The following is a 10,774-nucleotide window of genomic DNA, read 5'->3' as shown; positions in this document are numbered from 1 at the left end:
CTATTTATACAGTGACATTTTTCAAAGAGCTGCACGCTCTACATAGCTAATGGGAAAAGGTGGCGCAACCACAGAAAAGAACTTAATGTTATTCATGGAATACCAAAGGAGAAAATGGAACAGTGGATCACATTAATTCCAGCAAATACTATTATTTTAAACTCATTTGAATTCAAGTCAAACTTATTGAGCATATCATCCCAGAGAGCAACTAACATTTATCTTCCCTGTGCAAGCAGGGCAAACAGGAGCTGGGCCTCTGGAAAGCCCATGGAGAGAGCAGGGGCAGAGCCCACGTTTATGTTTTAATTGAAACAGTGATTAATTGCACCATAGAGGGTCCCTCAGTCATTGTCTTTCCCTCTTGACCTGCCATAAGCCACTCTGTGCTACTCCAAAGTGGTTTTTTTACAGTAACATGTACCCTAAACTTGCACCATTCCTCCTTATTTCTCAACTTTTTTCTTTTTGGTGATAATTGAAGGTGTAATTACGACACTTTTAACAATAAATCACTGTGTTATTCTGCTCCTCTGATACACATTCCAACTTCCAATTAAGCAACCCAGAGACTGTTTTTCCCTATTTCTATCCTAATGTGTATTTTCACACATTAAAATTACCATTACAAGAAGATTCTCATAGCTGTTTGATGAACTCCACTGAGGTGGCAACAGGCAGGAATATTTTTACAGCACTGGATATTTTGTCCCAGCTCTGATATCCCCTATTGGGTGTATTGTTTGACCTTTATATAACTTTATTTTCTTGATCATGGAATTGAGAACAACTACTTTCTTTTTCATGGAGGCAGCAATATTTTTTCCCCTTCCCCTCTTTCTACTTACTAATTCTATTTAATTAAAATAAAGCCCAAACCATTGATGTTCCTGCACTGAAAAGTCAACCAAAGTATGAATTGCAATGTATAGATGATCTTTACATTTAAAGGATAAATATAGTTTGAATGTGCTTGCTAGCCCATGCAATACTAAGTTCTACTTTCATATTTTCATCCTCCAACCCTAATTGTTTATAAGCGTCTAAATTGTTTCATGTTCAGACAGAAATAAAAATCTCAGGCTAGAAAGAAACAAAAAAAGAGAGCCTGGTAAGTTATATTAGAAAATATTTTGAATTTTTCCCCTACTATTTAATTAGCAGTAAAAAGATCTTTAAGCAATTTTTATAAGTAACTCACACTCTCAGCTGCTGCACAGGGCAACACCTCTGTAAAGGGATCACAATTTAAAGGAAGAAAAAACTTGGTCCAGGCTTTTGTTGTACTTAGATCAATTATGCAAGGGTTGCCCACAATAATTCACAAGTGGGGCTCATCCAAGCCAGTATCTCATTTCCAACACGGATTAATACCAGATGCTTCAAAGCACAACTGAACAAGAATTGAAATTTCTGTTCTCTGGGGAGGAAAAAAAAAGAAAAATCAAATTCCCATTGCTTTGTGAAGAGTGGATATGAAAGGGATACACCGTCAAATTAATTGCTGAGCAGAAATTCTAGAATAATTTGATTTGAAAAATAATGTATTAATTTTCACCTAATCAAAATATTCCATTCAATGTAATTAAACCCAAGCCCTTCCAGACTTGTTCCTCTGGAATAAGGAGTGTTCCAGAGTAAGAAAAGAAGATCCAAAAACTGAAAACATCCAAAACATTGAAGCATAAGGACATCTAATTCACATCTGCTCAGATTTAATTCAGAAACTGCTTGAAGACTGTACCTGAGATAATTAAAATGGTAAGCTATGAAGCTCTCTGGAAGCAAAACAGAGATTTGGAGTTTGTGCCAAAACAGAAAACATGAAGGTGAAAATTGTAACAGGGAAGTTGGGAAAAAATCAGGGATCATTAATGATTTTCCTTTAAATTGGCATCTGGCAAGCAAAAAATACAATCATTCACACAGATGTGTTATTTCCCAGAGGCCCTTTAACCACTGACTTGTTTCCTTCATACAATTTTAATGCCAGAGGAGCACGACTTACATATTGCTTTTTTCCTATTCTCAACTGATTTATCTTCTACCAAGTCAAGGTGCCCTAAAGGGAACCCAAAAGGCTATTTTACAATAAATAATTCATTGGGTACGCAGACTATCATATATCTGAGTGTGATGGGGCACACTGTTATGTTTTTGCACAACTTAATTCTGCAGCTGGTGGGCTGTAATGAATCTGAACCATCTTTCTTAATACCATTAAATATCAGTTAATTAATATATATTTGTAGTGACACATCTATCTCTAGAATCACTCAGGGCTGGGTATTTCCATGCTAGGATCTGTGGTGGGAACGTGTTTAGAGAAGTTGTTGCAAAATGAGAAAATGAGGTGAGGAAAAAAAAAGTCTGATTTTCTCTGGCTCATCTCTTCAGCAGCCAGTAAAGAAACAATGGACTAGGAGGGCTTAAAACAATAAACCATGGAATGGGTAAACTAGAGAAAATTAGGACCAAAGTAAATTTGGGGAGTAAATGGAAAAAAATTGGGTAGCTAAATTAATAAACAAATAATTACATAAGTATGGTGAGGCCATGTTGGCTGAATGCAGTGATCTTCTCATAAGAGCAAAGAAAAAAATGCCATCTGGAGTTGGGCCTCTGTGAAATTGAAACACAGTCAAACACCTGGTACTAACGGCAGGAGCCACATCTCTCTCAATGACAACCTGTATTTTCCACCCAAAATAACTCATTTCAGACTTTGCTTTACTGAGCAGTGACGAAATCACAGATAAGCTACGAGTGAAAAATGCCCTTGGGTAGAATGCAGTTTTGCATTAACAGAAAGAGCAGCACAGATCTATTAACACATTTCTGCTGCAGGAGTGAAAACTTCTGGGGTCCTAAGGGAACCAATTACTTAAGCCAGGCAGGGAACTTACGGATTTGGTAATTGCTGGGGCTCAAACGCTGCTGAAAACTGCCCGAGCACCTCAAGTAAGGGAACAACCCAGTTCTAAAGGGACTAATTACAGCAGGAAGAACAGAGTTTGCCACAAGTGGAGAACACGAGTTCTCAATTTCCAACTCACAGTGTGCAGGTGTTTTATCAAAAATACAAATTAACAACTTCCTACACTCAAGGAACCTTGAATTAACTGACTGCTTAGTGAAGGAAGGCTACAAAACTGTACCACATTTTCTCTCAAAATGAGAGTGGTATCACACCACAAGCACAGGTTTATCAAAGTTTAAGACTAACATGATGTGATTAGTCAGCCCTCACACGAAGCAGGGCTGATGCTGTTTCATTCTGGCATGACTTGTACTGGCACACAGAAACTGGGATTGTATGGGGGTGTGGCAGCACAGAGGACGCTCAGCTCCTCCATCCCCTCAGCCATGGACATAATGTAAAAATCAGGAGAGGAAACTTCACAGGTACTGTGCTCCACATGGAGTGATTTATTTACCCAAGCTGGTGGCAGGTTCAGAAACAGTTCAGGATTTAGAGGCACCTCCTAACTGGGAGCCCCCAGGACCTTCCTGCTCCTGAGCGTGATCCATCAGGGTAACAACACTGTGAGAAGAGATGATTACAGTTTTAGAACACTTCTCAAGTATCTACCATTTCATCCAAAAACAACTGCTCCAAGTTTAAACACCCTGTGCTCAGGAGTATCTTTGAAAGCCACAAGAGAGGGGGGTGCAATTCAAAAATTCACCTTCTTTTAAGCACAGTGAAGGAAGTGGTTGGCTTCTCCCACAGGGTGAACCCTCAGAGGTGATGTGTGCTCCTTGCAAACACATCAGGAGTGGGAAATGGATTTGTAGAGAATTTTGAAAGTTTGACAGAAGGCTTATATAGCACGTATTTTTATGTAAACTTCGTATTTGTATGTAAAGATAAGAAATGTTGACTTAGAAATGCTATAGGGTAAGATATTGTTGAGAGAGAAGTTAGAAATAAATTGTAAAAGATGGCTTTATAAATCAAAGTAGCTATTTCAGAGAAATAGCATTATGAAATGTGACAATCAGGGATTCTGGAACAAGGGGGAACAGTCATCAGCACTTTAGACTCACCCCTGAAGACAGAAATGTGGCACCCAGGAGCTGTTCTGCTACAAGCACTGCGTTACAACTCCCACATACTTCTGCTGAGGGAGTTGGATCAGAAACTAGCCAAGAAAACAAAATTTTGTGAACTGTTCACTTTGCAGAGATTCTGATGCTCCAAGCCACATTAAATGCACTGTGCTGCAGCAGGAGGGTGTTTGAGTGCGGGGAAAAAGCAAACCAGAAAGGTTCACAATGGAAAAGTACCATCAGAAAGCCATCAGTTCCTTCCAAACACCTGGAAATCCGCAGCAGGTTCAGTTTTGGTAATTACAGAATGTTACCAATATTTTTTTTTGCCCACCTCACCCCCTGAGCCTGAAGCCTCACGAAACCTTTAGGGCAGAGCCCAAGTCCCTGCTCAGAGCTGATGGCACAGAGATCAGGGAAGAGCAGCTCCTCAGAACTGCTGAGCCTGGAAGAAAAGCCACAGAAAAGGAAAGTTAAAATTTCTGCAGCATGGATTATGGTGACAGGATACCCACTGCTATCAACTGTCCCAGGTCATTATTCTGAGCAGTAAAAGAAGTTCAGCCCGATCCCTCTGTTCTGAAATGTGATTTTCCCCACTCTGTGTTCTTATTCATGACGACAATTAAGTGTTTAATTGAATGGCAATACACTGAAATTACGAGGGGCTCTCAGTACACACCAGCTGTCAAAAGCACTTCAGGAGTTTCACAAAACACACAGCCCAAGGCCTTGGGGTGTAAGATTTTATTTAGAGACATCCAGCAGGGGTTGCAGCTATCATATCCCCATTGAACGATGCTGTGCAGAAGACTTCAACTCTGCAAGAAAAAGAAATTGAAGAAACTTAAGAGCCTTGTAATAAACGTATTTTAATTTGAACTTTGCTTTATTTCAGGACCTTGTTTCATCCACTGTCTGGTTTTGCATCAGAGGCCTCAGCTTGCATGAAACCCCCAGTTCTAAATGCCCAACTTCAACACAAATCTGCTGATTTTGGTTTTCTCCTCAGTCGAAGGTGGAATAAACATCAATCTGGCAAAGGAATTGCACAATTTGTTCAAATTCTGAGCTTCCAGTAAGGACTGTCATTTCCTGTCAAGAACCACCTGGGTCACTGAAACTCCTGAAATATGTTTATTTTCTCATATTACAGACAATAGCAGTTATTTCCAGAATGGAATCACCCTAAAACAAACTGAAGTGCCACGGCTGCATAGTCTGATGCTTTCTTTATCAGGACCCATCAGCAAGCACCAATTAATCCCTGTTAATGACTTCACCTCAACTGCACAATAACCCGTGAATGATGTAGGTGGTGAGACTGTTTTGATAGAGGCTCAAGGAGACGCGGCTTTCCCCTGAGCTTTCACCACAGCTCCTCACCAGCTGCACCTCGGGGCAGGAACCAACGAGCCGTGCTCCGGGCACAGCCAGGAGCTGCAGGCAGGAGCTGCAGGCAGGAGCTGCAGGCAGGGAGGAGCGGCCTCTGGGGAGGCAAAGGTCACAAAGCACCGAGAGCAGCAGCGGCAGCAGCAACAAACTCGCACCTGCTCGCTGCCCCAGCTGCTGTTAGGCAGCTGCAGACCACAGCACTGCAGAACTGTGAGATCCTGAGCAGGACAGGCTCCCTGAACGCCACTGCGCTAGGAAATCCAAGAGAAGCGCTCACCCAGCTGGTGCAGCTGCAGCCTGATCCCTTCATTTCTTCAGGAGCTGGTGCCTGACTATGAAGAAAGGGGCACCAAATCCACTCCCAAAGAAGACGCACATCATGGCCAGCAGCTTCCACTTGTTGTCCACAGAGAATGGGAGGTTCTGCAGGGAAAAATGAGAGAATTTTAGCCTTAATGCAAACCAAGCATTAAATCCTTTCTAACCCATCTGGAAGTGGTAAGAATCTCAGAACAAAAAAAAAAAAAAAAAAAAAATTAGGCACTTTCAAAGCATTTTCAATATTTTTCAAGGCAAGAAATAAAATATTTAAGGTAATAAATAACCTTCCTGTATTTGAAAAGCATCCACAGGGAATTTGGAGATGGATTCTTCACGGAGAATTACACTGGCAGGACAAGAGAAAACAGATTATAACTCAAAGAGGAGATATTTCAGGTGGGTACTGTAAAGAAATGATTCCCTGTGAGGGTGCTACGGCCTTGGCCCACGTTCCCACTGCAGCTGGGGCTGCCCCGGATCCCTGGCAGTGTCCCAGGCCAGGCTGGACCTCGGGGCTGGCTGGGAGATGCCCCTGCCCATGGCAAGGGGTGGAACAGAACGATCTTTAAGGTCCTTCCCCACCCAAACACTCCATGATTACAGCCTGCAGGTCACCTCGTCCTCTCCTCCCCTTCCCGTCCTGCCCAAGGTGAGGCCGGTTCGCTGCGGTCAATTATAAAAGCTCTGAGGATACACACCTACAGCCCACAAGTGTTCTGGTATTTCATTATCTTCACCGCGAAGAATTTTCTCCTATCAGTTATGCATGCAAAATTAACCCTTCAGACCGAAGGCTTGAGAAAACCGGCCAGGTACATCAGAAAGCGTTTACAGTATCATTGTTACCCCTCATACCGCAATGCTCATCATTTGTACCACCGCAGGGAAGGGCGTTCTGCCCCCACACGATCTGCGCTGCTGTGCCGCTACCGGCAACACCGCGCCACCCCAAAGCCCACACACCACAGCCAGGCGCAGGGCAGCCACCAACCCCCACCCCGCGACCTTCAGCGGGCCAGGACGCTGCTGCCCACCTTCCCGGGTCCCTCCTCAACATGGCTGCGGCGGATGGCGGAGGTGGCGAAGCGGCGGACACCGGCGGACAGCATGATAGGGACAGGAGGCAGCAGCCACTCGTCCGCCCTGCGCGACCTTCCTCGGGGTGGCGCGGCCGACGGGAGCCGGAAGCGGAACCGGGAAGGAGGAAGCGGGCGCCGTGGGCATGACGGGAGTTGTAGTTCCTGGCGGTCACGTGGTGCCAAACAGCACCCTGCGATTGGTCGAGCCCCGCGCGCGCTCCGCGGTGGGGGGGAGGGAGGGGGGGGGGAGTCGCGCTCGGCCCCGCCGACATTTTGTGGCGGCTGAGGGGGCGGCGGGAAATGGCGGGAGGGGGGCTGAGGGTGAACTGTGTTTTTTACGAGGTGCACTGGACCAGTTTAAATGTAGAGCTCACGGATCCCACTAAGTGGACGAAAAATACAGTAGCAGAATGGCTTATGTTGGGAAGGGCCGTAAAGCTTATCCGGTTCTACGCTCCCCGCCCTCTACGGGCAGGGACACCTTCCACCATCCCAGGTGACTCCAAGCTCCAATGTCCAACCAGGCTTTGTAGTTTGGGTGCTTCCAGGGCTCCAGCCGCTCTGGGCACCTGTGCCAGGGCCTGCCCACCCCGCCAAGGAACAATTCCTCATTGCCAAGATCCCGGCCAGCCCTGCCCTCTCCTAGTCTGCCCCCGTTCCCCCTTCTCCTGTCACTCCACGCTCTTCTTTTTTTTTTTTTTTTTAAGGGTTCCTCTCTAACATGATGGATGGTGGTGATTTGTACATGGCTTATTTATATGGTAACACCGCCTTCAGTTACTATATTGTGGTCTATTTAAACTTTAAAGAAATTTTGGCAATGTGAACGAAAAAGACCCCCCCCCAGCCCCCTTCACATTTGCCAAAGTTACTTCCAGTATTGGTGGTTTCCATCTGTTTTCTTACATGGATTATTTTAAAGACAAACTTCCAGTATTGGTGGTTTCCATCTGTTTTCTTACATGGATTATTTTAAAGACAAACTTTTCAGGAAAAGAAGTTCGATGCTACCATCTCAGTGTTGCAAGGAAGGATTTTTTTTTTTTCATAGCCTTTCTGCATGTTTATGTACTGCAAAAGGATAGAAAATCAGGATGTAAATTATGCTCACCAAAGCAATAATTTAATAAAAACAGGTTAAAATTACTTTGAGAAGTGAGGCTTAATTACATTTGTTGGTGGTCCTTGATCACTAATAGCTGATAAAGAACCCTAGGATGCTTTTTGTCATTACTTGTGATTTCTTTAGCTAGTTGTTCTTTAGATTTTTTCCCTTTGTTTAGATAGACTTTTATTTTCTCAGAGTTTGCAATACTTTTTCCCTCTTCCATTTGCTAAATCTGAGGTAAGATGCTTTCCTACTTTTGGTAAATTCCATTGGTGCTCAGGCAGCCAGGCCTCTCTCCCCGCTGCTCCCCCTTTCTCGAGCATTTTCTAATTGGAATTTATGGCACGACAGTGCTCTGCAATCTGCTTTATCATCTTTATAACAAATGTTCTTGTTTTAATGTAGCTCTTCTCGTCCTGCAGTGGATTTTATGGTGTTGCCGCAGCAGCAGTTTAATCCTTGATGCTCCGCAGATGTTTTTCTTCGTAGGCAGAATTGGGGAATCTCTAGGTAAATATGATTAGAGAGTGGTAGATAGCTAGGGTTGTTTTACAGCTGGAGAAATAGAGCTGAGCACTCAAATCTGTTCTCCTTAAAATCATGAAATGATACAAAGTAAGTGCTCACCAGCCGCAGAAAGCCATGGGGGAGGAGTTTAGAGTATGGCATTGGTTAGAATTTTGGCGAAGGAATGAAAGATAATATCTTCTAAAGCATTAGTAATACGATGTTCCTTAATTATGGTGAGGGTAATTAGGTAGCAGGGCAGATTTTTGCAGGAGATGCCAAGTGCTGCACTGCCTGCCTTTATAAAAAGGTGCTCTTAACTCACACACAAACTGTGGCAATTACAGAATTAATTACTGGGTGAAATTCCCTGGCCTGGGCCGTGCATCTTTTATGTCTACAGTTTTTCCTTCCTTTAAAAAAAATACTACTTTTTGCCAGGTTATCTTTTTCACCTTCAATAATTACATTTGGCTTATATGAATATGATTTGGTGACGAGTTCTTTCAGGTGCTCCTTTTTTACTCACTTTTCCCCACAAAGAATGTTTCTCTGCTTGATCTTGACACCAAAAAATACAAATAAGAAAAAAACCCACAGGTAGCTAAAAAAGTAACGCACAGGATCTATATTTTATGATCTTTATGGAAGAAAGAAGCACAGAAAGATTAGTGTATGTTTTACAAAATACACAGACTTTGGGGTTGAAACTGCCAATCACTGAAGTACAGTGAGAGAACCAAGATAAAAGTCATACTGGCTTTTAAAATCCTCTTTTATAAGTAAACAGTTGTTTTTAAATGCTGAAATTATGTATGGTCAAGTTGAGGTGTGTGTACTTCACAAAAGCTTTTTAATAGCATAAACTCCCTAAACTGTTTTGTTACTGTCATGGACAGAGGGCTCAGGAGACAAAATAACTCATTGGTGACACAAAACCATTGTTTTCCTACAGAGATTGTCCTCTGTTTTTGCTGACACGATAAATTATTTTGTCTAACATTCAACTTAGGAATTAACCTCCCTTCAGTCATAAGGTCAGATATTAACCATAAGATGAAGCAGTTGTTAAATTCTAAGTAATGAAAGGGAAAGGGTGAGTAGAAGCTGGAGAGACATAATATAATGGATATTAATGATATGTTTTTTGGCAAAACTTTGGGTTAATTTCTCAATTTCGTTGCCTTGATTTCAGAGAGCCCACATAAGTGTCAGGTAAGTAAAGCAGAGTAGTAAAAGGAATTATCCTGTGGAAACAGTTACAGATTTGTTGCAGCCATTGATAGCAACAGGATGCCATTGGAGGAGTCTGTTTGGAGAAGGAGCATCTTTTATTCTTCCATTTAGTTGTTAAAACCAGCTTCCAAATGTAAATAATGTAAACTTTCAAATGTAAATATGCATTGAAAATATTTTTTTTCAGTGCACAGCTCAAAGGGCAGTTTCCTCCCCCAGCTGTTCTTTGGACTGGATCATCTCACGGATCTAGTTGGGGATCTGTGGCACAGAGGCTCAACTGGCCCACAGGAAGGTGTGAAACAGTTGTAGCATTAAAAAGGTGGAAATGGATGCATAGAATTAGTGCTTTTCTTGGCAGCAACGTCAGTTTATATTGGCAGAAAGAGCTTGTCCAACTACAGCTTTACTGCAGAATACATATATATTATTTGGTATTGGGGCATGAGAAAATTGTCACATGAGAAAAATAAAACTTTCCTGAGACCCAGCCACTGCTAATGCTTTATTTATTAATAAGTGCATTTATTGCTGTTATTTCCCAGCATCATTCATGATGATTTTTAAGATAAGGTGGTAGGTATTAAAATATTACTTAAGATTTCAGTGTATCGTGATATGTTATAAATAAGAGAACAAAATAAGTGGAAGTTTTGCTTTGTACTATAATATCTTCATGTGCAATCATCTTCCTGATGATCTGCTGTTGTAATTTTGTCAGCCACCACTCCACAAATTGCCTTTATGACTGTATAATTAACATTTTTAACCTTTTACAGTTAACATGCTAAAAAAAGAGTTAACATATGCAGCTCAAGTTACTGCTCTCAACCTGAATTAAAATACTGTTATTTTTGCATCTGTTTTAAACTAAAAAGTGGACCTGTGCATCCCAATTTTGCTTGTTAACTCTGATTGTATAATTTGGTTTGCCATTAGGATTGGGGGGGGGGAGTAAACACAGTACCTGGGTATTTCACATTTTTAAGACATTATGAATATAAAAGTGCTGTAGGAACTTTGCTCTGTCTCTGTTTATTGGTGTCATTTTTTTAGCAAAAACCACAGGTACTGT

At 42.1% G+C, this 10,774-nt stretch overlaps 1 protein-coding gene and 1 non-coding gene across 2 annotated transcripts; both read right to left on the bottom strand.

The window, feature by feature from the left end:
- Positions 1 to 4,785: 4,785 nt before the first annotated feature.
- On the bottom strand, positions 4,786 to 7,001 carry LOC132086864 (cytochrome c oxidase subunit 7C, mitochondrial). The gene is made up of 3 exons (XM_059492804.1): positions 6,804 to 7,001; positions 5,726 to 5,871; positions 4,786 to 4,874 (listed from the first exon to the last, which is right to left on the bottom strand). Exons 1-2 carry the CDS (start codon positions 6,876 to 6,878, stop codon positions 5,755 to 5,757), a joined length of 192 nt encoding a protein of 63 aa, XP_059348787.1. The 5' UTR covers positions 6,879 to 7,001; the 3' UTR covers positions 4,786 to 4,874; positions 5,726 to 5,754.
- LOC132087146 (small nucleolar RNA Z39) lies at positions 6,583 to 6,645 on the bottom strand. The gene has a single exon (XR_009420460.1). It is a non-coding gene; the product is annotated as a small nucleolar RNA Z39 (small nucleolar RNA).
- Positions 7,002 to 10,774: the final 3,773 nt, after the last annotated feature.

Source organism: Ammospiza nelsoni, chromosome Z (genome assembly GCF_027579445.1).
Source record: "Ammospiza nelsoni isolate bAmmNel1 chromosome Z, bAmmNel1.pri, whole genome shotgun sequence".
NCBI lineage: Eukaryota > Metazoa > Chordata > Aves > Passeriformes > Passerellidae > Ammospiza > Ammospiza nelsoni.
The sequence above is the reverse complement of the archived record's forward strand: the minus strand, read 5'-3'. Positions and strand labels throughout refer to the sequence as shown.